The sequence below is a fragment of the Megascapheus bottae genome, chromosome 7, assembly GCF_031878675.1.
Source record: "Megascapheus bottae isolate mThoBot1 chromosome 7, mThoBot2.hap1, whole genome shotgun sequence".
In the NCBI taxonomy this organism is placed as follows: domain Eukaryota; kingdom Metazoa; phylum Chordata; class Mammalia; order Rodentia; family Geomyidae; genus Megascapheus; species Megascapheus bottae.
Genome location: NC_143515.1, coordinates 9,206,285 through 9,231,851, shown reverse-complemented (window position 1 = coordinate 9,231,851; position 25,567 = coordinate 9,206,285). Strand labels below are relative to the sequence as shown.

Sequence of the window (25,567 nt, the reverse complement as noted above, 5' to 3'; positions counted from 1 at the left end):
TGGGGCTTGAGTGCAGGGGTTTGGAACTGTCCCTAAGCTTTTTCTCTTGAGGCTTGTGCTTTACCAGTGAAGTATCAGTGCCACTGCAAGCATTTTGGTAATTGGTTGGAGATAAGAGTCTCACAGACTTTTCTGCTTATTCTAGTTTTGAGCTGAGATATTTAAATATCAGACTTCTAAGTAACTAGACTATAGGCATGAGCCACCTGTGCTCAGCCTGACAGGAGGATTTTACTGTAGATAGAATAATTCATCTTGAAGATGTCAATCAGCCTTTCCTCCCAAATTTGGATCTATCAATCAAGGGACAAGGATGGAGGATTTAAATGGACCCCACAGGAACCTTCACTACCCAGGATCCAGGTGATTAGTCATGGAGGAATACCCCACATTTCAATAGCAGAGGCCAACACTGTGCCCCTAACAGATTGCCACTTCTGGGGGTTCAACAAGCTGATTGGTTGTAGGTTGATTACACTGGACCAGTTCTATCACTTGAGAAAAGGCTCAGCACTTTTTTTCTTGTTGGGACAGATACTTTTATATGGATTTCTCAGTCCTGTTTACAATTATTTCTACCAAAACAACTATCTATGACATCCTGAACACTTTGTGTTAACAGCATTTTATGCATGGTTTCCGACTTAGGAGCTCTTGCCACTAGGAAGGAAATGTGGCAACCAGTCCTAAGATTTACTGGTTGTGTTGGCTTGACAACTGGGGGTATTCAGTTTCTTTTAAGGTAGTCACTTTGAGATCCAAAAACTCTACAGAAAATGAAAATCATCATCAAAAGAGGGAGGAATGAAATATGTGCTTAAACAAAATAAAAGGAAAAAGGACAGAGAGATGAAATAAGTCTAGGTGATCTTTGCCTCCAGTTTATCACCATTTTTCTCCTAATATTTGAAATTTTTAAATATTAAATTTAAAAGTCGAAGGAATCTGGGTAGGGTTCTAACCTCTTGGTAGATAACTGGGTTATTCTTTCTTCTGTGCCTCTAATATGTGAATCTTCTGAACACCCTATGCCAAAGGAAGGAAGAAGGAAAGAACGAAAAAGAGAAAAAGGAAAAGGGAGAGAAAGAAGAAAAGATAAAGAAAAAAAGAAGGTAAGAGAAGGAAAAGGAAAATGGAAGGGAGGGGGAGAGAGAGAGAGGTGGCTAGAGCTTGCAAGGTGAGTAAAAACATGCTGGCTTAGGTTGTGACTAGGTGTGGGCGGGCAAAAGGTGAAACAGGATGAATTCACGAATGCACGTGGAATCTAAGGGAGTTTAACTTCTTCGCCTTGAAAACGCTGTTGGTATGAACTTCCCAGCCTCTGGTCGGTCTTACCCAGCGGTGTGGGGCCGGGGTTGCAGCGGGGATGACTGACGCGCCCTCAGGAGGCGGGCCCCGCCCCTGCTTTCGCGCAGCCCCGCCCCCCGCCCACAGCCCCGCCCACAGCCCTGATCCTGGGTCCTCCCGTGAGGTCCCCTGTGGCCTGTCCGCGGCGTCGCCTGATTCACCCTACGCCACGGCCCTCCTGGACAATCTCCCAGCTTCGGCCCGCACCGCAGCGTGGCCCTCACGTCTTGGGCGTGCAGAGGCCGCCTGAGGCCAGGCATTTGAGGAGGCGCAGTCGCGTCAGGCGGTAGGGAGGGCTGCCCCGAGGAAGGCGCCGGTGCCGCTGGCAGCTCCAGCCATGGCCGCGGCCGTGCGCGCGGCGGGCCGTCTTCCTGCGCTGTGCGGCGTGCGCTCGGGTAAGAGCGGGGAGCCGAACCACGCGCGGGGGCCGCGCGGGGGCCGCCGGAGCCTGGGCGGAGCGCCGCGAGGCGCCTCGGCCTCTGCCCCGCACGCGGGCCTCTCCGGCTGCGGGGCCCGGTGACCTGGACGCGGTCCTGGAGGTGGGTGTCGGCTCCGGAAGCCGCTGCCGCCGGCACAGCGGAGGGCGCGGGCCCAGGCCGCCCCTGGACCGCGACGCCCGGCCACCGACCCGCGGGCGTCAGGCCCGCCTGCCCGGCCCCGTGCTGCTGCGGGCACGGGCGCCTTCCCAGGTGCAAACCCCTGGAGCCCGGACCCGCGGCGCCGCGGTGTCCTGTGCGGCGCTGGGATTGAGCTGGGGACCTGGCTGCTGTCCTCCAGCGCCTGGCGTGCTCCACCTCGGGTCTCCCGGATGACTTCCAGTCCTCAGCCTCTTAAGTAGTTAGCCGCCAGCCTCCCATTTTGCTGCAGAATTTGACCTGGACATTCACTTATTCACCCCCCATCTCCTCTCTTGTGGATGCCTTTCAAGCAGCCAAGCTTTCCTTTATGACCTTTTAACTATTTGCCAGGACTCTCTTTTGCTGTTTATACTCCCACCCCCTCCCGGTTCACTACTCCTTTGTGAGGTGGATTCTATAATCATTCTCTTTTTACAGATAGAGGTAAAGGACCAGAGGTGTGAAATTTATTCATTGACTAGGAGGTCATAAGATTTTTGCACCTACAATGCCTAAGCTTCCTGTGTCTAACTTTAAAAAAAAAGCCGCATTAAAATGAAATTTACATCACATACAGTTCCACCCATTTTAAATTGTACAATTGAATGTAGTATTGCAGTATTGTGCCCAGAACAGCCATTGTCACAGTCAATTTTAAAACATTTTCGACACTCCAAAGATAAACCTCTAACTCGAAGCTGCGCTCAGGACTCTGGTCCCCAAGCACTTGCTAACCTGTTTCCATCCTCTGTCATTATCCTGGGGATTTCATGTAAATAGAAGCAAAACTTTTGTGTCTGGCTTCTTTCATTTAGTATAACGTTAGGACTCATCGGTATTCCTTATGGCTATTTCCATACACATTTTGTTCTTTGGTCAACATTTGGATTGTTTCCACCTTTTGGCTATTAGTCCTAAGGTGTATGTGTAGGTAGGCTTAAAGTATATATGTGTACATATACACATGCTTTTGTGTATGCATATACTTTTGTTCCTTCTCTGTGTGCAACTGGGATGGAGTTGCTAATTAAATGGCAACTCCATATTACAGGCGTGAGCCATGTGCACCCCGTGAACCTAGGGTTTTGTGCATGCTGGACACATGGTTTTACTGCTTAGTTACATCTCAGCTTTGAAATACACAAATTTGGAATCTTGGTGGTTTGATTATTTTTCCTCTTTTTAGTTTTGGGTCTCACCTTCAGTTTTTTTTCCCCCCCATTTTGATTTAACTTTTGTATATTGTGTGAGGTAGGGCTCTACCTTCATTCTCTGGATGTTCAGTTTATATTCAGTTGGCCTAGTACTATTTGTTCAAAAAATTTATTTTTCCCCATTTACTGGTCTTGGCATTCTTGTCAAAAGTGAGTTGCTCAGAGCCTGTACCTATACCTGTGTGAAGGGTTGCACAGGATGGCATAGTTAGAGGCCAGTGCAATGAGACCCTGGAGCTCCAGAGGGACTAGGGATCATGGTGGAATCTGGGAGGCTTTGCTACAAGCAGATGTGTCAGCAAACCAAGAGAATATTGTGGAGGCACAAAATTAGCAGAGCAGAGTGAATTCAACAAGACTAGGACTCTGGTGTGGCCTGAGGGTAGGTGGAGGGGAAGGAGTCAGTGTGTCACTGGGGTGCATGCCTGGGACCATGTGTGAGGCTGGACTGAGGACCTTTGACTCTTTTGTATGTAGTAGGAAGCCAAAGAAAGAGAAAACTTTGCAGTAAAATGACTAAACCTGCTAGTTTAGATAAGGGTTAAATTAGGCAAAGAGAAGTAAGAAACTTGTTAAGAGATTAAGAGAGTGATCATGAGGCCTTAACAAAAAGAGCCAACAGGATGAGAGCAGGGGTACAGCTGGACAGGGGTCCGTTCTTAAGGAGACTCTCTAAGGCTTGATGAGGGTAGAGGGAGAGTGGAGTGGTGATGCTAGCTACTTTGTGTGTCAGTCACCTTAGTTCTTTTAGTTTTCTAAACGTTAATTTTCTGTGGCAGTTACTATTTAAAATCTTCCTTTTGGTGTAGAATTGTATCTTTAGTTTTAAATTTTATTTATTTTACATTTTAAAATTTTAAATATTTATTTTATTTTATTTTATTTTTTTACAGGTCACATCTGGTCCAGGCAGCTCTCCCTAAGCACCTTTCCCGCAGCTTCCATTTTGGCATTGAAGCCTACTCTTAGCAGTGGTAAGAGATTCATCTTTTCATAAGATTTAATGTTAAAATAGTTTCCGTAATTTCAGAAAATGTAAATTATTGAAGTACGTTTTTACAATGAAAATCTATAGAATCTTGAGTACTTTTCAGAGTTTTTATGTTTTCAGTCATAATTGTCTTGAATAATTGGTATGCGGTAGCATTAAAAAACTTGCTGATTTGGGTCATCTACATGCCAGGTATTGTTTTGGGGATGGGGGACAGCAATGAGTGGTTGATACAGGGTCTCGCTGTGCAATGGGGACTAACCTCCTCCTGCCTCAGTTTCTCAAACGGTAGTTTTCCATGCCACCTCACCTGAGTTTTTAATGAGGTTAATATCACTTCCTTAAAAAATAAAGTACTCCTGGGAGGCTTGGTGACTTGTTTAGGATCATAAGAATGGCAAGACCAGTAGTTCTCTGGATACTGGGCTGCTTCCTTGCATGTAACACAGGCCTTCCAGTGATAACAGTGCAAGGCCCTCTCTGTAGGCACTGCAGGAAGGGCAGAAACTAACTCTTGATGGGCTCATGTTGTGTCAGCAGTCCATTTAATCTTGCCTTTCCATGTGGACTGCACAGAATGGAATTGAAATTTTGTGTCATATGTTTCTGAAGGCTGGACTGCTGGGCTTTCCTGTTTTGGTTATTTTCTGCAGTTGTTAGCGCTGCCCCTGAGATGCCTTGCTAGATAAGTCTTGAAGAGGAGTCTAGCAGACCTGGCTCTTCCCTTTATCTTTAACTTGCTGGTTGTAAGGGACTTATTGTGTCCTTTACTATGAAACAGACAGTGTATCTATCTTGAGCTGGTATGGGGCCTGGAGAAAGCTCTGCATGGAAGAACACTGGCTGTGGTGGTGACACAAAAGTCTCTGTTCCACCTTTAAGCCAGGTATAAATGCCACTCACCAGAGCCAACCTTCACGCCCTCCTTTATAAAATTCTTCCCTCCCCCCACTCCCTCCCTTCACCCCCTGTCCTGGGGGCTTAGACTCAGGGCCTGGGCTCTATCCCTGAGCCTCTATGCTCAAGGCTAGTGCTCTACCACTTGAGCCACAATAACACTTCACTTCTAGCCTTTTCTGTTTATGTGGTACTAAGGAATCACATCCAAGGTTTCATGCATGTTAGGCAAGCACTGTAGCACTAAGCCACGCCCCCAGCCCCAAAAGATTCTTAAAACGTCAGGATTTTAGTGACTTATGTTTATTAACAATTCACAGTGTTTCTCTACAGTCATGGAAGAGCTAACTCAATTTTATTCCATCTGCTTTGTAGGCCCTTGGTCATCATGGGGAACCAGAGACAACCATCAGTTCAGCAGCTTGAGCTACATGCTGCAGACACAGTGCTGTATTTCTTCTCCCAGTAACTCCATGGGCTACCAGTATAGACCTTACAGTTTCTTCACTAAGTGTATGTAACAGGGCTACCAGTTTCTGACTTCATGTAACAGGAAAATGAAGGGTGTATGTATGTTGTAGTTTTTTTCTTCTTTCTTAAATGAATCAGCATTTTAGTGACTAGAGTATGATGTACTGTTAAAAGAACTTAATTCAACTGGGAGTCATGAAAAAAAAACATGTTTGAAATGTGGAGAAAAGTTTGTAATGTAACAAGCAAACAAAACTGTGCATATAGTATCTCAGTTTTAAAAAATAAACACTACAGGGGCTGGGAATGTGGCTTAGTGGTAGAGTGCTTACCTAGCATGCATGAAGCCCTAGGTTAGATTCCTCAGCACCACCTACATAGAAAAAGGAGTGACCCTGTGGCTCAAGTGGTAGAGTGCTAGCCTTGAGCAAAATGAAGCTCAGGGACAGTGTCCAGGCCCTGAATTCAAGCCCTTGGACTGGCAAAATAAATAAATAAATACCGTACTCAGATGAACATGCATTCTGATCAAACAATGATAGGATAATGATTACTTTTTATGTTGTCTATTTTTCATATTTAAAATCTGCAAAGATTAAACCATTTAGTATAATGGCATTCAGAATTTATATAAATTGCAATCTTTTTAAAACATGGTTAGACATTCATTTTTTTGTCTTCTTTCAATATGTGTAAATAGAGCTAAATTCTTTGTTGTTGTGTGGTGGGGGTGGGGGTGGGGCTTGAATTCAGGGCCTGGGTGCTGTCACTGTGCTCTTTTGCTCAAGGCTAGTACTTTTACACTCTGAGCCACAGCTCCATTTCTGGTTTTCTGGTGGTTAATTGGAGATAAGAATCTCATGAATTTTCTTGTCCAGGCTGGCTTTGAGCCATGATCCTAAGATCTCAGCCTTCATAGTAGATAGGATTACAGGTATGAGCCACTGGGAGATTCTAGAGCTAAATTCTTAATTCTGTCTTCTACTTTTTTGGCTCAGTGTGAGATTTCTTTTAAAATGGAGTCCCTTTTAGTCTTACTGTATTATTTACTGATTCTTATTCTGTGTGAAGGAAAACAATGTGACTGGCCTCTCTGTGTGTGTGTGTGTGTGTGTGTGTGTGTGTGTGTGTGTGTGTGTGTGTGCCCATTTTAAGGAGACTTGGTAGTAAAGGGCAAGCAGTCAAGTCCTAGAGTTCAGTTTGAAGTTGTACTTTATTATGAACCTGTGGGTCTTCCATATGAACTAGTGACAGATCATCCTCAAGTCTGAGCTTCAGCCTTCTCAGCCTTCCTTCTTATCAGTAATGCACATTCTATGGAGTCTCACATTTTCAGCTTCATTCATGAAGATTAGCTCTAATGTGTGTGTCTTGAAATGGGATATTATATACATATAACATGACCACAATTCTTTTTTTTTTTTTTTTTGCCAGTCCTGGGCTTGAGCTCAGGGCCTGAGCACTGTCCTTGGACTTTCTCAAGGCTAGAGCTCTATCACTTGAGCCTCAGCACCACTTCTGGCTTTTTTCTATGTATGTGGTACCAAGGAATCGAACCCGGATCTTCATGCATGCTAGGCAAGCACTTTAACCACTAGGCCACACTCCTGGCCCTTATGACCACAATTATATACATTTAAAAAATATTGCAAATCAGACCAGGAGTGTGGCCTAGTGGTATAGTGCTTACCTTGCATGCACAAAGACCTGGGTTTGATTCGTCATTACCCCATACATAGAAAAAGCCAGAAGTGATGCTGTAGCTCAAGTGGTAGAGCCTTGAGAACGCCCAAGGACAGTGCTCAGACCCTGAGGTTAAGCCCCAGGACTGTCAAAAAAAAAAAATTACAAATCCAAGTCAGTTTTCCTTTTCCATGGAATCTCTGAAGTATCAAAGATGAGGCCTCTTTGGAAGCAAGCATGTAGAACTTGTAAACTAGAAAGTTCATAAAAGGTGAATACAAATATCCATTTGTCTTCTAGAATATGTTTAGTTTTTCAGGTATGTAAATACATATGTAATAATTTATTAACTAGGACCATGTTTGTGTGGCTCTGATTACTTATTAAATAAGTTGGCAGTGGAAAAAATCTGGTTATAAAAAATCTGAGGGAATGCAGAATTCAACAAATAATGTGGCTGTACTAAAATCTAGTAATGATCAAAAATAAATATTCTACAAAGGTAGAGAGGAGAAAATATTGGTTGAAATGTGTGATGGAAATAGGTTTCTGACTCTGAGAAATTCATGAATGGAAATAAATCAGTGCTAGTCTATTAATAGAGATAGGACCTCAGCATCATTTTCTCTTCAGCCCTGCTGAAGGAGACTTGGTACCTTTTCCCAGGTTTTTATCCTGAATAAAATCTGTTGGTGTGTTAAAGGAAACAAAAAGACAGGAGCTCTTTCTTATACACTTACACACAAGCTAGGCGACACTCATTCTTTCCTAGGTATTGGTTAGACTTCAGTTGGAGTTAAGGATGAATTTGGACATCTCATTTTCAAAACAGTGATGGTCAGGCCCCTGACAGAATGGTGAAATGGCAGAAATTTAATTTGAAGATGTAGTAGTTTACACAGAAATGTTGATCCTTGTTTAGACAGAGGACCTTGAATTTAAGGATAATTAAACTGGGTGTTTGTGGCTAAAGCTGTAATGCTTGCTACTCAGGAGGCTGAAATCTGAGGATTGTAGTTTCTCGCCAACGTGGGTAAGAAAATCTCAAGACTCAACTCCAGTTAGCCAACAAAAAGCCAGAAATGGAGGTAGGGTAGAAGTGGTAGGGCACCAGCCTTGAGCAGAGGAACAGTGAACAGACTCAATTCAAGTATTAATTACTTGCACACATACATAAAAAAGGATGGTTATAGTTTATTTTGATGACTATCATGGAGGCAAGAGGACAGGAGAAGGCCTGAATCATAGTTGATGAAATGTCCTGGTAAGTGAAGGAAATTTAAACGTTACTGTTACTCATGGGGGAAAGTAGTAAGTCTCTCTTCTTTTGGGCTTTCCACATGTAAAGTTATATGCCAAGGATGACTTTATTTTGCTTTCACTACCTCAGTGCAGAAACTGACCTCTCTGGCTTTTTAAAATTCAATAGGAGACCATAGCATTGTAATTGCTCAAAAAACATGTAATTAAAAGCAACAAACTCAGAGTGCCTGTTTCTTTTCAGTGACAGCAGATGAGCTATGGAAAGGTGCTTTAGCCGAGACTGGTGCTGGAGCAAGAAAAGGAAGAGGCAAAAGAGCCAAGAGAAAGAGAAGAAAGGATTTGAACAGGGGTCAGATCATCGGTGAAGGTAAACTTAATGAATATGGACATAAAGTATTTCCCGGGGCCAGGAGTTTGGCCTAGTGGTAGAGTGCTTGCCTAGCATGCATGATGACCTGGGTTTGATTCCTTGGCACCATATATACAGAAAAAGCCTTGAGAAAGCCCAAGGACAGTGCTCAGCCCTTGAGTTCAAGCCCCATGACTAGCAAATAAATAAATGATAAAAATAAATCAATAAATAAAGTCCCCCCCCCAAGATTTTATTAACATTGTATGAACTAGGAACATTAAAACATTTCTCGCGGGACTGGGAGTTTGGCCTAGTGGTTAAAGTGCTTGCCTAGCATGCATGAAGACCCGGGTTCGATTCCTTGGTACCACATACATAGAAAAAAGCTGGAAGTGGTGCTGAGGCTCAAGTGGTAGAGCTTTAGCTTTGAGAAAGTCCAAGGACAGTGCTCAGGCCCTGAGCTCAAGCCCAGGACTGGCAAAAAAAAAAAAAAAAAAAACATTTCTCGCTGGGAGTGGTGGCTCACGCCTGTAATCCTAGCTACTCAGGAGGCCGAGATCTCAGGATCTCAGTTCAAAGTTAGCCCAGGTACTAAAGTTCGTGAGACTCTTTATTTCCAATTAACCACCAGAAAACCAGACGTGGTGCTATGGCTCAAGGGGTAGGGTGATAGCCTTGAGTTGAAGAGATCAGGGATAGCATCCAATCCCAGAGTTCAAGTCCCATGACCAGCCCCCCCCCCCCCCAAAAAAAAAAAATTGTCATGGAGGGCAGGATTTCACTAAGGGATCCATGGTTTTAGAGCATTTCTTTTTTGTTGTTTTTTACTGTGGTTTAAACTTGAAGCCTCAGGTGTTTTACTACTTAAATCATGCTTTTGGCCCTGGTTTTTAATGGTTACTTTCGAGATGGAGTATAACGGGCTTTTCTGCCTAGGCTGGTCTTGAATTATGATCTTCAGAATTTAGCCTCCTGAGTAGCTAGGATTATGAATGTGAATCTATATGCCTGCCTATGTGTGCTCTTTTTTTTTTTTCCAGAATGAAAATTGTGTGCTTGAATTGGCTCATTTCTGAAATAAAACATCTTACACTATATAGTGTTGGGAAGTTTTCTTTCTTTCTTTCTTTCTTTCTTTCTTTCTTTCTTTCTTTCTTTCTTATATAGTGTTGGGAAGTTTTCTTTCTTTCTTTTCTTTTCTGTACTTGAGCTTCCTAGGTATGCACTTTGCCACTTGGCTCTTTTTCTGTTATTTTCAAGATAGAGTCTCACTTTATAACCAGGTTTAGGCTATGGTCCTTCTACTTGTGATTCTCCATGTTGCTGAAATGAATGGCACACCACTGTGCCAAGCCATTGGGCTTCTACCCAAGCTGGAATGGCAAGTAGCATGGCATGGCCCCCAGGATGGCTCCCACTGTGATCCTAAGATCTCTGCCTCTCAAGTAGCTAGGATTTGAGTAGTTTTCTTTATGACATTCTTGTATCTTATCTTTTGTTTATTTGTGTTTTTTTTTTCTTTTTTGAGATGGATGTGGCTGTATTCCCCTAGGTGGTCTTTCAAATTTGTAAACTCAAATGATCTTTCTGCCTTAGCCTCTCTTCATAGCTGGGACTAGAAGAATGAATTACCTTGCCTTCCTAACATTTGCTTTTTAAAATTCTTTAAGTCCATATGTGTGTGTGTGTGTGTGTGTGTGTGTGTATGTATTTTTTTTTTTTGATCACCCCCATGCCAGTTGTCTCCCCTGGGGAAACCAATACTCTAATTTTGGTATGCTTCTTTTAGTGTTTTAAAAAATGTTTTTATATAAATGCCTTAAAATATATATACATATATATATATATTCCTTTATGTAAGGATAGTAATAGGGTAATATGGTATCTTTTTCTTACAACTTTGTCACTCAGTAAGAGGTCTTGGAAATTGTCCACATCAGAGCCTTTGGGGTGATCTTGTCTTTTTGATTCCAGGAAGACTATCGCATGTATTGAATGTGCGCTATTCCACTTATTGCTGGGCACTGAGACTGATAGCATTGTTTACTTTTGTAGATAACATTTTAGTGGACTTCCTTGTCCAGGCATGCTTATGCCCTGTACCTGAATGAGAATGTCTGAACTGGAGTTCCTAGCTTGTAGGTATATGTATTTACAATTTTGACAGTGCTAAATGACCTTGAAATGACCCATTGTAGCTTGAGCTCCCACTTACAGCATGTTGATATCTGTACATGCATTTACTGGGAATTTTTGCACTTGAGAAAATGAATGCTTTTTAAAGTTTATATTACTTACATTTTTAAACCTTCAGGACGTTATGGTTTCCTCTGGCCTGGTCTAAATGTTCCTGTCATGAAAAATGGAGCAGTACAGATCATTGCCCAGAGAAGCAAGGAACAACAGGCGAAGGTAGAAGCTGACTTGATCCAACAGAGAGAAGAGTGGGACCGGAAGAGGAAGACGAAAGTAAAACGCGATCGAGGCTGGAGCGGAAGGACATGGGGAGGCATCAGTCTCGGTCCCCCTGACCCTGGTCCTGAAGGAGGTAGCAGAGTCCTGGTTTTGTTTGCGAAAAAAGAGGGCTTATAGTTCTAGAATGTGTTTTGAAATTGTTCTATTCATTTGTCTGTTGAGATGGCCTTTTTTTTTTTTAAAGGATTTCTGTATTCTTTTTTTAACTGACATCACATTGTTACCCAAATTATATTCCATGGAACACTAGAGGCCTATCATAGCAAATGTTTCTCCAAAATTAAAAATTCAAAAACATGGAAAGTATTTTGACACATGGTTCCTATGAGCTGAGAGTCACTGAACTGAAAGAATCTAGAAGGCCACAGAACATCAGGGGGGATGTGATAGAATTGGAAGCTGGATTTTGAGTAGCCCATGTGTTAACTGTACTTTGACTTATATCCAGAAGCACTCAGAATGCTTAGTATGAACAGAAAGTACATATTCAGGCGTGGAGGGAGAGAAAAGGATGAGGTAATTTGGGACATTCCCGAGATCTTGTACAAGATAGGCTTTAGTATCTTGGTCAATAGGAGGGAGAATCTGTGAAGATGAGTGGGGAAGAGGTGGGACAGTGGGGATAGAGGGCTTGGTGGTTCAGGAGAGCTCCAGGAGTCAGAGCATTCCCTGTTCATGATGGTAGACTGTGGGTATCCTTGAGAGTGGCCCCAAAGACCTTTCTAATTTAAAAGCCTGGAATACCACATGTGTTGAAAAATGTCTTCATACATTTAGTACAGACATGTTTATTTGTATGTTTGTCTCTTTCCTTCTATTTATCTGTGTGCTTATTTTTCCTTCCAGAAACGTATGATGATTTTGATACGAGGGTACTTGAGGTAGGCATGCTGACTTAAATACCCCGCTAAGTCTTTGGAGTGGGTGGGGTTGGGGCAGAACAAGAGGACCTGGGAGGAAAAGTCTTTATGGCAGTTTCTCCAATGATGATCTACCTAAGAAAATAATGAAACTTTAAATTCAGTTATTTGAGAGCATGCTTTTAATCCCAGCACTTGGGGAGATAGGAGAATTGGAAGTTCAAGGTCAGCCTGGGCTATAGAGAGAGACTGTGTCTCAAAAAACAAGGAAAGAAAGAATGATTTACTGGCTGTCCTAACTGCTACTACTTTATTTTAGGGGTTACCAAATTGAATTTAAAACAAGGCAACTTCTGTGATATAGATAATAAAATTTAGAGATTGTGTTTACATATTCCCCTTCCTGAAACTAAAAGAGCATTAGCAGTCTGTCATTGAGTTATATAGGAACTGTATCTAGCACTGAATTCAGAGAACAGAGTGGGCACAGCAGGATACAGAGGTGCAGTAAACTGAGGTTAAGGTGGCTGTCAGTTTTGCTGAGGAGATGGCCTCTGAGCTGCTCAAACAAGCCCTTGAAACTGAATCCTGTATGAAGTAAACTTTAGTTCTCCTTTCTAGGCCATGGTCTAGAATAGTCATTATCTCTTTTATCTGACACTACATGCTTAATCAGATGAGTTCGTGATGGAACCTCTTTGTGTGTGTGTAGTGTGTCTTCTGCCAGTTGCTTTATGGATTTTAAAGTATGTTCACAAGTTGGATTCTTAGCTTGTAGTTTTTGAAAGCAAATCCATTTGAAAAGTCCTAGTGCCTGTAGGTGGTTTTCTGTGATTATTCGCAAGAGTGGACTCAACTTCCACTTTCCTTTCATATAATATCCCCCTCCCCCGGGTCCTGGGTCTTCTGGGCACTGCCCCTGAGCTTTTCTGATTGAGGCTAGCATACTACCATTTGAGCCATATGTCCACTTTGACTTTTTGTGGTTAATTAGAGGTACAAGTCATAGACTGTATTCTGCCCAGGCTGGCCCTCTTCCATTTATAGGAAAGAGACAACGTGGCCAAAGAAGCAACTGCCATATAAACCTTTTAGTTAGCAGTTTCATAGGTCTTGGTCTTTGAAATAGGCCCTAAACAAAAATCCACAAATTTTCTTTTTTTGTTGTTTTTGTTTTTGTTTTTGCCAGTCCTGGGGCTTGAACTCAGGGCCTGTGCGCTGTCCTGGGACTTTCTCAAGGCTAGTGTTCTACTACTTGAGCCACAGCACCATTTCTGGCTTTTTCTGTGTATGTGGTACCAAGGAATCAAACCCTGGGTCTTTGTGCATGCTAGGCAAGCACTCTACCGCTAGGCCACACTCTCAGCCCCCACAGTTTCTTATAGTTCATAAAAAGCAGATGTTTCTAGATTTTCTGTTTCACATTGAGTAGTCCTCGGCATGAGATTGGTCCTGTACAATTGTTTTTATATACTATATTACATCTTTTCTAAGTTATTATTGCTTGTATGGGAATGTATCTTGTAACTATTCCAGCATAATCACTAACTCCTTTCTTTCCTGTGGTACATTTATTAAGAGAGGCTGTATAGCATTGTATAGTGTCACATTCCTTTATATGTGGAGGTGTGACTCAGGTGATAGAATAATAGCCATGAGCAAGCAAGCCCAGTGAGTGCATGGACTTGAGTTCAAACCTGAATATCATTGAAAACTTCCCCTCACCAAAAAGAAAAACATTGTTATAGGTGAATCCTGTAATAACATTGAAACAGAACAGGGAAGCCTTATTTCCATTCTCTTCCTGAGGAAACAGTGCAGGTGGTGGTGGTTTAGGAAGGAAGTTGATTGTGCCTAGTGAGGGAGGCAGGCAGGTTCTGCTAGGCCTCTACTTTGTAATTATCTTGAGGAATATAACTGATAGGATGTTTTTGTCTTTTAGGTAAAAAATGTCTTCAATATGACAGCGAAGGAAGGAAGGAAGAAGTCAGTGCGTGTCCTGGTTGCTGTGGGGAATGGAAATGGAGCTGCAGGTGAATGTGCTGGCAAAGCCTGACCTCCTCAGACTACAAACCTTGGGGAGACCCATGAAACCCTTCAGACAGAAAGAATAGTTCTGCCTTTATCTGCTTTTTTCTTTGGGGACAGTGGAGATTTTGAAAAGATTAAGATGTTAACACATATATAATCAAAATTTAGAGGGAAAAACATTGTGTGCAGTAGTGTCACAGTTACAAAAATAGTACATATGCAATATACTGTTGTGCAGTGAATTTATACACTAATACTAAAAATATTTAATATAATACTGAAAAATGGTTAGGGAGAAGTGTTACTTACTTACGTATTTTGGTAGTACTAGGGTTTAAAGTTAGGGACTTGAGCTTCTAAACAACTAGCTACTCTTTCACCCGAGACATATCTTCATCCCATTTTTGTCCTGCTAGATAGGATCTTGAATTTTTGTCTTGGGCTGGCCTTGGACTGTGATCCACCTACTTCTGTGCCCTACCATGCCTGCCTTGCATGAAATGGGGTTTCACTACATTTTTACCTAATCTGGCCTCAAATTGCAAGGCTACCCAGTAGCTGGCATTACAGATGTGTGCTCCCATACCTGGTCCTAAAGATGATGTTCAAAGAAAAGACTGGAAATCTGAACGTTAAAAGATGAATGGTATTTACTCCAGGTAATTTTGCTTGTCATCTAAGTGTTACTCTTTATATGTTTATGTAAAGCTTCCATAGTGAGCATGCGTTTTTGATATGCCTTACCTACATGTTGAAGGAAAAGAAAAGTAGACAGCTGCTAGCTATCCCTAAAGAAAAGTGATATATATATAGTATATTTCTGTAACAGGTCACACTTACCAGTAACTTTTGTATCTTTTCAAAAATTGGCATTCATATTATCATGAAAACATCACATTATAATCATGAGTTTGTACCAGTTTTTCTTGCTTAGTGTTTTACTTAGAGATTTTATATTTACAAAAACAGATTTCCCTTCATTCTTTATACTGGTTACATAGTGTTCCATTATATTGGTAAATACATTTTTTATAATCTTACTACTAAATATGTTGCAGCCAGTTTTACTCCTAATAAAAAAGCAGTGAGCGAGGTCAGGAGTTTGGCCTAGTGGTAGAGTGCTTGCCTAACATGCATAAAACCCTGGGTTTGATCCTCGTAAGATATACAGAAAAAGCTGGAAGTGGTACTGTGGCTCAAGTAGTATAGTGCTAGCCTGAGCAAGCCCAAGGATAGTGCCCAGACCCTGAGTTCAAGCCGCAGGACTGGCCCAAAAAAACCCCAAAAAACAAACAACAACAACAAAAAAAACAGGGAGCTTCTTGTACATATATTTTATGGTGTTTTTAAGGTAAAAGCATAGGGAAATTTGTTTTATTGTTTGACTACAAGTGTGTTTGAACCCAGGGTCTAGTGCTTGCCAGGCAAGTTCTGGATCACTTTAAGTACAATCCCAGCTACAGTAGGGCAGTTCCTTGCAGTGCATTTGAAATTGCTGCCCAATGCACTGCACTTTCATGTTGATCTTTTTGTCAGTGTGTCCTCCTAAAAGACTGCCTGGCTTCATGTGCCTCCACAACAGCACCTCCTTGCCCGGGCAGTATGAACTTTTCTAATCACTAATATGATGTACAAAGCTTACCTCTTAGTTTTGATTGGCATTTCTATAATTATGAGAGTGTGAACACTATTTTACTTTGTTATTGACCATTGTTATTTTCTCTTTGAAAGCTATCTGTTCGGTGCATCTTTTATTGATTTTATTCTTTCGTGTGGTCCTGAAGTTTGAATTCAGGTCCTAAGCACCGTCCCTGAGCTTTTGTACTCAAGGCTACCCTTCTACCACTTAAGCCTCTGTTCTACCTCTTACTTTTTTGGTGGTTTATTGGAGGTTAGAGTCTCAAAGATTTACTTTCCTTCCTGGGCTGTTTTCAAACCTCAGTCCTCAAATTTCAGCCTCCTGAGTAGCTAAGATTTACCTGTGAGCTACTGTGCCTGGCACTTAGAATATTTTTATTGAGTGATTGTTCTTTTCCTGTTAATTGGCATTAGGCTTTTTAAAGTTAAAGACTTATTAGCTCTTTGTCTATCAGACATTTTGACTTGTTTTTAATATTTTTCTTTTGGGGTTGGGGGGATCATGGGGCTTGAACCCTGGGCCTGGGCATTGTCCCTAAGTTCTTCAGCTAAAGGCTACTAACCTACCTATTGAGCCTCAGCCCCATTTCCTGTTTTCTATTGGTTAATTGGAGATAAGAGTCTCACCGTCTTTAGTGCCCAGGCTGGCTTTGAACCGTGATCCTCAGATCTCATCCTCCTAGGTAGTTAGGATTACAGGTATGAGCCACCATGCCTGGCTTTATTCTTTACGTAGACAGTTCAATCATTTTTGTGGCAAATTAACCAGTCTTCCTACTTCTGGTTTTATGTTTAACTTGGCCTCTAGTTGACGATCATAAATTATCCCACTTACATTTTTCTAGGGCTAACATGATTTAAACTGAGGTTGGAATGCGATCAGTTGCACATGTTTACACTTGATACATTCCTGTGTAGAATTTAAAAACTAAATCCAGTCATCAAGTTCAACATTAAATAGTGATAGGTGATGCGATTATTTCTGTATCTTGTAGTAAGCCTCATTTCTAGCATTCGCAACTACAGAGCTATTCCTGGCTATACTCCACTTCAAATGTCTAATGAAACCATGACTTTACTCCAGAGCAATATACTTTTATTGTTGGTGGTGGTGGTCGTGGGGCTTAAATTGAGTGCCTAGGCGTTATCCCTGAGCTCTTTCACTCAAGGCTCCTGTTCTCACACTTTGAACCACATCTACACTTGTAGTTTTTCTGATTGTTCACTTTCCTGCCTGGGCTGATTGGAACCACGATCCTCGGATCTCAGCCTCCTGAGTAGCTAGGATGACAGATGTGCCCGGCTTAAAGTGTTCAAACATTTGCCTTATTGATTTTGATCATATGTAATTTTTAAAAATGAGTGATTTTTATCAGGGATATATACAAGATAATGTTAGGTATATAACCTTGAATCCCATAAGTACATTCACATATAAAATTTTTCAGAATGTGCTGAATCGGTACACAGCTCTCGGGTTAACATTTGGCATTGGCTTGGGAAGTGAGCTCTGTGGACAGGAGAAATATAGAGGAAATACTGCAAGGGCCAGACTGGGAATGTGACGTGAGGCTTATTATTTGAAATCAATATAAATAGCAATAAGGATGAGGTTACAAGAAGAATTATGTGGATATGTACTGTAGAATACTATAACTGATACAAAGAATTTCCCTTTTCATATTTTTGTATTTTCAAGGGTTTGCTGTTGGGAAAGCTGCTGACCGGACAGATGCTTTCAGAAAGGTACATACTTTTTTTTTTTTTGTGCCAGTCCTGGGCTTGGGCTCAGGGCATGAGCACTGTCCTTGGGCTTTCTCAAGGCTAGAGCTCTACCACTTGAGCCACAGCCCATTTCTGGCTTTTTTCTATGTATGTAGGACCGAGGAATCGAATCCAGGTCTTCATGCGTGCTAGGCAAGCACTCTACCACTGGGCCAAACTCCCAGCCCTGTACATAGTTTTTTCACTTAGTAAAAACATGATAAACTGTGTGTTAGACACCATGGGAATGACCAAAAAAAAAAAAAAGGAAAGAAAAATCTGTTACAGAACCTTCTCATGACTCTTGTCTCACAAAAGCCATTCTGAAGTGCCTTTGTTGATATATCACTGACATGACACTAATGATTGCTTGTCATAATTGGGAGGCAATGTAGAACTTTGACTATTGTAATTTGTTCAGAGATTGCAAAGAATTGTTAAGTGCAATAGTGACATTGTAGCTATGTGTTATTGGTTTTTTTTTTAATAAGTCTGTCTTTAGAACTATACAGTATGCTAAGTTTTTTTCAGTGTTTGAGTATTTTTAAGTAGTTTCACAAAGAAGTTGCCATTCATTGAAACAGTTTATGAATATAATAGATCTTGATCAGTGTTACCCCTTTCATTCTCACCTACCCCTCCCAATCTACCCTTTCTTTCCCTTATTTATCTTAATTTTAGCTTATGTATTGAACTTTTTGCCATTTAGCAAAGTAGTTTGTAGCTACTCAAGAGGCCAAGATCTGAGGATCATGATTCAAAGCCACTCTGGGAAGGAAATTGCATGAGATTCTTATCTCCGATTAACCTTCAAAAAACTGGAAGTGGTGCTGTGACTCAAAGTGATAGAGTGCTAGCCTTGAGCAAAAGAGCTCAGGGACAGTGCCCAGGCCCAGCGTTCAAGTCCTGTGAAGTTTATGTGTACAATGCATTTTGATTTTGTCATCACTTCAACTTCTTCGCCTTCCTTTGACTCCTTCCCTTATGTTTCTCAATTCTGTGGTAGATACAATGAATTCTTGCCTGCATTCCTCCCCTCCCCGTTCTACCATCCTCTTTTTTTTTTAATTATATTTTATTGTCCAGATAATGTACAGTTCATTCGTCAGGTAGTGGGTACATTATTTCTTAAAACTTGATATCACTTCGCGTGTTTTTTTAAATACATTTTTATTGTAATTAATAGCAAGGGTTACATTATATTTGCCAGATAGAAGGTGCATTACTTAACAAACATTGCTACCCCTTTTCATGTTTTTGTCCTCCTCCCAGTCATCTTGTTTTCCCCCTTCCCTTCCCTATTTCAAATAAACCAGAAGGTATGTATATAGTATAATAGTATACAAATTCAGAGATAGTAACCTCATGAGATTAATCATAAGTGGAAAAGAGAGAGAGGAATAACTTTACATAGTATATTAAGAACAGCAATCAACTTAGAGTTCATTTTGTTTAGTCTCATCCTGTATGACCTTATGTACACAGCTTTTGAGCTTTTTAAACAATTATACTGTTTATGCTTTTCTGCTTTTCTTTCTTTCTTTTTTTTTTTTTTTTTTTTTTTACTGTTTATGCTTTTTAGAGTCTATTACACTTTGGTTAACTCATTTAAAACCCCTGGCTTACCACCCAGTGTGTTTCCTTGTAGATTATAGGCACATTCAAGCCACCATAATGAGGGAAACCACACAACCTGTTTCTTCAGATCTGGCTTACTGAGCTTAAATATAGTTTTCTGTCATTCCATTTCCTTACAAATGGCACAGTATCATTTCTTCTGATGGACAAGTAGAACAATGGACTAAAATTTTTTTATAGGTGAAACTTTTTATAATAAAATTCTTGATTAAACATACTTTTGAAATCCAACAGGAAGCCAAGCATGGATTACAACTGTAATTACAGTAGACAAGAGGATTATAAGTTAAATGTTAGTCCAAGCTAGCATTTAGTGCCTGGGCTGGCTTTGAACTGCAATCCTGAGATCTCAGCCTCCTGAGTAGCTAGGATTACAGGCATGAGCCACTGCACCTGGCTCAACAGATTTTTTTTTTTTTTAATGTGGTAAGACATAAGTAGCTCAACAGTAGATTTACAGAAGTATTTTTCCTTTTCTTTAGGCAAAAAACAGAGCAGTTCACTATTTGCACTTTATAGAACGATATGAAGACCACACAAGTAAGTGTTGGGCTTTCCTTCTAAAGTTTTCAGGTTATATCCCTTATAGTATGTCTGGAAATATATTTATCACTGGGTATGTTTATTTTTCTCTATAACTACATTCTTACAAATATATGAAGTGTGGGAACAAAGGAGGCTAGTACAGTGAGGGAGATCAAGAGTTGGTTGATCTTTGGCCAATGTGTGTTTGCTGTGCAGGATGGTATGTGTTGCTTTGTGACTTTGCCAAGACATTGAAGCCACACACTTAATGCTGTTTGTGTTTGTTTTTATCCTCCAGTATTTCATGATATTTCACTAAGATTTAAAAGAACACAAATCATGCTGAAGAAACAACCTAGAGGTAACCCTTACTAATTTTGTCCTCCTCCACTCTGTTTACCTTCATCTGAAATTCCTTGAAAACACTAGAATAAAAAGGCCTAATTTAGGTGTAGCAACAATGAGGCTTTTGCAGAAATAAATAATAGTCAAGCTGCAAGCTCCTGTGAACACTGTATGTTCCAGGAATAATTGTAGGCAGGAAGAGTATGTTGTAAGTAGAATATAGTAGCTGAGAGAGTGAGTGGAAATAACATTAGTTTCTCCACGACAATCCACCAATGCCATTATTTACTTATTTCCTACTTATAAGGTGATTTTTTTCTCTTAATTTGGTGCTGGGCTCAAACCAAGTTTTCCTACATGCTAATAACACATGCATTCTGCCATTGAGCTTCATCCAAAACCTCTTCATCGTCGTCTTTATTGAACAGGCTCTGTCATGTGCATGGATGAGGCAGTGGGATGCGGAGGTGGTCCTTCCTACCTTGTGGATGAGCAAGCAGGCAGGCAGAGCTAGAGATAGCAGCTGTGATAGCATGACCAGTGGACTCTGGGTGTAGGACTCATAGACATTTGGATTTCATGTGTTGTTTTATGTGAAACTCTAGTCTATACTTGGGTCTTTTATGCTCCCTTACGCCCACTTTCATTGGACCGGTGCTGATCTAAGTGTTGGGAGTGCAGTCTGGTGGCTCTTAAAGTCCACATTCTACCGAAAGGGTCTCATTGAGTACCTGAAAGCCATCTCAGCACTGTTAGAGCTAGTGAGGGGGGGTGGGCGGGGAAGAGGGCATCATCTTCAATGAGGTGGTGAGTTGGACTCTCAAGGACAATTTGAGTGAGACCTTGAAGGGGAGAATGAGTGAAGGGGGCAGGATGAGGCTATGGGAAACCCTAAGTGCAAAATCCTCAAGTGGAAAGCCAGTGGGAAGGAGGGCATATGTTTTCATGGGGCAGCCATGTGGGTAGGGTTCGGGGATAGAATCCTTGTAGGCTGTGGAATTTTTTATTTTTTATTTTTATTTTTTTCATTTTAATTCAGACACCAATAGGAATTAGGAGCGTTAGTGGGGAAAGCGTGTGCTGGGTCTGTAGAGAAAGGATCACAGACTTACAGGTGAACAGGAGTAGGGTAGATAGCTTTAGGAAGGTACTCAAGACTTGGAGAGATGAATGAGGAGGTGAGCAGCCAGGCCAAAAGCCAGGTGAGAATGGAGGCGAGGGAAGAGGAACTTCTCCTGGTGAAGAAAATGAACATCTCTCTCTGCTCAGTGCCCGGAGCACAGGTTATAGATGTGTACCTGAACTCTTGGTTAACACAGACATGGCATGTTGAGAGCCTTCAGGCAATGCTAGCCTTTATAACAGCCCTGGTACAGATAAGTCTCCTCTGTCCCATAGCATCCCGTTGACATAAGCATCTTCTTGGAATTAATGCGTTAGGGGTCAGTCATCTGGATGGAAAGTGGTAAAGCCAGGATGGTAATCCCTAAACCTGGGACCCACATCTGTATGACAGCTGTGCAGGGTGGTCTGCATTGCCTTGTAACTTTGCAGAGGCATTGAAGCCACATGCCTAATGCTGTTTGTGTTTTTATCCTTGCATATTGGAGGTTGACATGAGCAGGTGGGTGTTTTATTCAGTCTCCCTTTTCCTAGGTTATGGCCTTCGCTGCCACAGGGCCATCATCACCATCTGCCGGCTCATCGGCATCAAGGACATGTATGCCAAGGTGTCCGGATCCCTCAACATGCTCAACCTCACCCGGGGCCTCTTCCATGCACTTGCACACCAGGTAACCCTTTCCCCGGTCCAGAACAGACCCGTGTGTGTGTGTGTATGTGTGTGAACAAATACTTTGAGCTTTCAAGGACAGTAATTATTGCTGTTTATATTTTAATTGAAAAGAACATACTTTAGCTGTATAGAAATAAATGTAAGACAAAAGGAGAAAGTCCCTCCCCTAACTGGGAGAGCAGGTGGTCTCACTGTGCCCCAGAGAGACTTGCTGTTTCCCCAATTGCTCACCCAGTGAGTGGGGTCTGTGACTATGCAAGTGACTTTTCCTTGGTTACTGTCTATCCTGGCCCCAGCCTGCCTCTTCACTCGCTCCATTTCCCTCAAGGGCAGGGCTGTGATTGCAGGGGTCCTCCTGGCAGCCCTGAGACTTGCTGGCTGGCGAGTCCTGTCCCGTAAGTGGCTGGAGAGGCCTTAGAGGTGAATGAGCAGAAAGGACAGCCATTTCACTAGGCTTCAAGTGGCAGAACTCTGCCTGGAGGTTTAGTTGTTTGATGTGACTAAGCTATTGGTTTTAAATAGATCAAATTTATGATTCTATTACTTTTTCTCTTTTTTTTGCCAGTCCTGGGGTTTGAACTTAAGGCCTAGGCACTGTTCTTGAGCTTTCTCAAAGCTAGCCCTCTACCACTTGAGCCACAGCACCACTTCTGGCTTTTTCTGTGTATGTGGTGCAGAGGAATGGAATCTGGGGCTTTGTGCATGCTAGGCAAGCACTCTACCACTAGGCCACACTCCCAGCCCTAATATAACTTGTTCTTTTATGCAATATTCTTGTTTTCTGTTAGCATTTTGAACTTTCTAACATAATTGCTATGTGTTATCTCTTCTAAAAGGCTATCAGTTGTAGAAATTGCATCATTTAAACTGCCACTCAAGCCAGGCACCCTTAGCTTCAGGCACTAGTAGCTCATGCCTGTAATCCTAGCTACTCAGGTAGCTAAGATCCATGAGACTTAGCTCTAATTAACCACCAAAAAGCTGAAAAATGGAGCTGTGGCTTAAGTAGTAGATTGCTAGCCTTTAGCAAAAAGCTCAGGGACAGCACCCATGCCTTGAGTTCAAGTCCCAGGACTGGAACACAAAAAAATGTTTAAATAAAAAAGTGCCACTCAGACAAAAATGCTACCAGTTAAAGTGACATGCTTTTGATTGTAAGACAATTATTTAATTCTATGTATGAAACAGCTCTTTTTTCTACTTTTGAATATTTATAGAATTTGAGTAGTATAAAATGGCCATAATGTCTGCAAACACAGAGTCAAACATAACTGGTGTTTTAAAGTACCCTTTCACCCAGCTCATAACTTGTCTCATTTTTTCAGTACCATTCTACTACCGAACTTTGGTTATTCTGAATCAACTTTCAGACATATGTTCTATTTCATCTATGAATATTTCACTGTTTCTAAGAGATGGAGATTAAGGCATACTTTACAGTATTAGAATTCAATGACAATGTTGAACAGGCTCTGAGTTTTCAGGGAAGTAAATTAAAGCAGGCCGTAGGCACGTGTCAAGGTAGGAGTGGTGGCCCTGCTTTATTCAAAGCTGTCCCTCTACAGCGTCATCATTAGCAACAGTAGCCTAACAGTGGGGCATGTTTTATATTCCTACCAGGTAAGAGTTGCCATGTGGCCTACTATTGTTACTTAAGACTGAGCATGTGTACCCAGGCTCAAGGTGGTAGGATGCAGGGTTATCTAAGGTAGGGCATGTGTACAGGACTCAAAGGTGTGTAGACATGCTAAACCAGCTGAATCACAGGCCTTGGGAAAGCAGACCAAGAGTCCTCCGGAAGCCACAGGAGGAGCCTGATTTACCCCATTTATTCTTCACTTGGTTTCATCAAATATCCAGTCTGTTGCTAAGATATACCCAGTTGTCAGAGTTTAAAAAAATTTTTTTTTCATGTGATTTGAGTCAAATTGCAGAAAGGCCAACACTCTGTAAGGTTTTGTTCTTTAAGTCTGAGCTGATCTGGAGATTCCCCTCTTTCCTCCTGTGTTGTGTCTCTTTTTCTAATTGAAGCAAGTGGGTTGTCTTGTAGGATTTCCCCGTCTGGTCCTGACTAAAACCTATGGGACCTTGACTGTTTCCTCTGCCCTGATTTTCTGTAAATGGGTGGTTAGATCTGGAGGCTTGAGGAGATCTGGGTTTTGGGACAACAGTACACATAAGAAGGGGTTTGGGAGGGTAAGAACCTTGCTCTATCCCAGGTGAGAGGGAGGTTGAGATAATTCCATCCATGACTGGTCACCCCTGGTTAGGCACAGGGTGCATTGTCCAGAATCATATGAAACGCTATTTCAAGCCCTCAGGTTTCCTGCCGCAGCGCTCCTCTGGCAGGTGGGGAGGTCTAGCTCTTTACATTACAGCTGTCCTCCATAGACCTAACTTGCTTTCCTCATTCGCGTCTTACCTAGGTAACTCATCAACAGCTGGCTGACAAGAAGGGCCTCCACGTGGTGGAATTTCGGGAGGAATGTGGCCCTTTGCCTATTGTGGTTGCCTCCCCGAAGGGGACCTTGAGGAAAGATCCAGAGCCAGAGAGTGAGGTTCCCGACATCAAACTGGACTGGAGAGATGTGAAGACCATGCAGGGAATGAAGCAGTCTATATGGGCAAATTTAAAGCGATCAGCCTCATAAGCTTCCTGCGGCCGCCCTCCAGAGACTTCTCTTTACCCTTCAGCATGCCTCCCCTCCATCTTTTTTTTTTAAAGGAAAGTCCAGTCTTTATTTACAAATAAATCATTATAGCTTTGATTAATTAAATACATGGTACACACCATTTGGTATGGTAGGAACTATATTTCTGATCAAGACTCAGTTTAAATATTAGTATAAACTAGAAAAAAGTAAATAGAACTAAGAGACCCTATGCACAATAAGCCAGGTGCGGTGGCTCACGCCTGTAATCCTAGCTACTCAGGAGGCTGAGATCTGAGGATCATGGTTCAAAGCCAGCCTGGAGAACTAAAGACTGTGAGACTCTTATCTCCAATTAATCACTAGAAAACCGAAGTGGTGCTGTAGCTCCAGGGGTAGGTGGTAGCCTTGAGCTGAGCTCAGGGACAAAGCTCAGGTTCAGGAGTAGGGCAGTAGCCTTGAGGCACTCGAGGATAGCGCCCAGGCCCAGAGTTCAAGCCCCATGACCCCCCCCCACAAAATAATAATGTTGCACAATAATAATTGCTATAAAGTTATAGGTCATATAAATTCTAGTTTATCCAAAATGAATTGTATTCACTTCATTATACAGAACAGTTATAAAGTCTGTCAGGCCCTTGTAGCTCATGCCTGTAGTCCTGGCTACTAAGAAGGATGAGATTTGAGGATCACAGCTCAAAGCCAACCAATACTGTAGCTTAAGTGGTAAAATGCTAGCCCTGAGCAAAAACAATTCACAGACAGTGCCTGGGCCCTGAGTTCAGGTGTTTGTCCCCCTCCTCATCCTCTTGCACTTGTCTTTCAATGAGTTATCATTGGATGTCCCTTGATAGCTATGTTTTTGTTTCAGGAAGGTTAGCAGTTGCTCTGAAGCATTGTCAGTGATGGTTCTTCCTGTAGCTCAGTCTGTGTTGGCTTTCTCTGCCTTGAGCATTTCTGATTCTTGGTGTAATGAGAGGCTGCATCCTGGCTATCTTTCTCAAGATGTT

At 41.9% G+C, this 25,567-nt stretch overlaps 1 protein-coding gene across 1 annotated transcript; it reads left to right on the top strand.

Moving 5' to 3' along the window:
• The first annotated feature begins 1,644 nt into the window (after positions 1–1,644).
• On the top strand, positions 1,645–24,683 carry Mrps5 (mitochondrial ribosomal protein S5). The gene is made up of 12 exons (XM_090336392.1): positions 1,645–1,742; positions 4,072–4,152; positions 5,442–5,579; positions 8,725–8,850; positions 11,150–11,383; positions 12,157–12,191; positions 14,113–14,203; positions 17,539–17,585; positions 19,724–19,781; positions 20,065–20,127; positions 21,768–21,904; positions 24,333–24,683. Exons 1-12 carry the CDS (start codon positions 1,685–1,687, stop codon positions 24,555–24,557), a joined length of 1,293 nt encoding a protein of 430 aa, XP_090192518.1. The 5' UTR covers positions 1,645–1,684; the 3' UTR covers positions 24,558–24,683.
• The last annotated feature ends 884 nt before the right edge of the window (positions 24,684–25,567 follow it).

What these genes read in the sequence shown, in the direction of transcription:
- Mrps5 (XM_090336392.1), top strand. Translation starts at nt 1,685, where the DNA reads ATGGCCGCGGCCGTGCGCGCGGCGGGCCGTCTTCCTGCGCTGTGCGGC. An exon ending in GGGTCAGATCATCGGTGAAG is followed by an intron (nt 8,851 to 11,149) that starts GTAAACTTAATG and finishes TTAAACCTTCAG; the next exon opens with GACGTTATGGTTTCCTCTGG. An exon ending in TCCATGCACTTGCACACCAG is followed by an intron (nt 21,905 to 24,332) that starts GTAACCCTTTCC and finishes CGTCTTACCTAG; the next exon opens with GTAACTCATCAACAGCTGGC.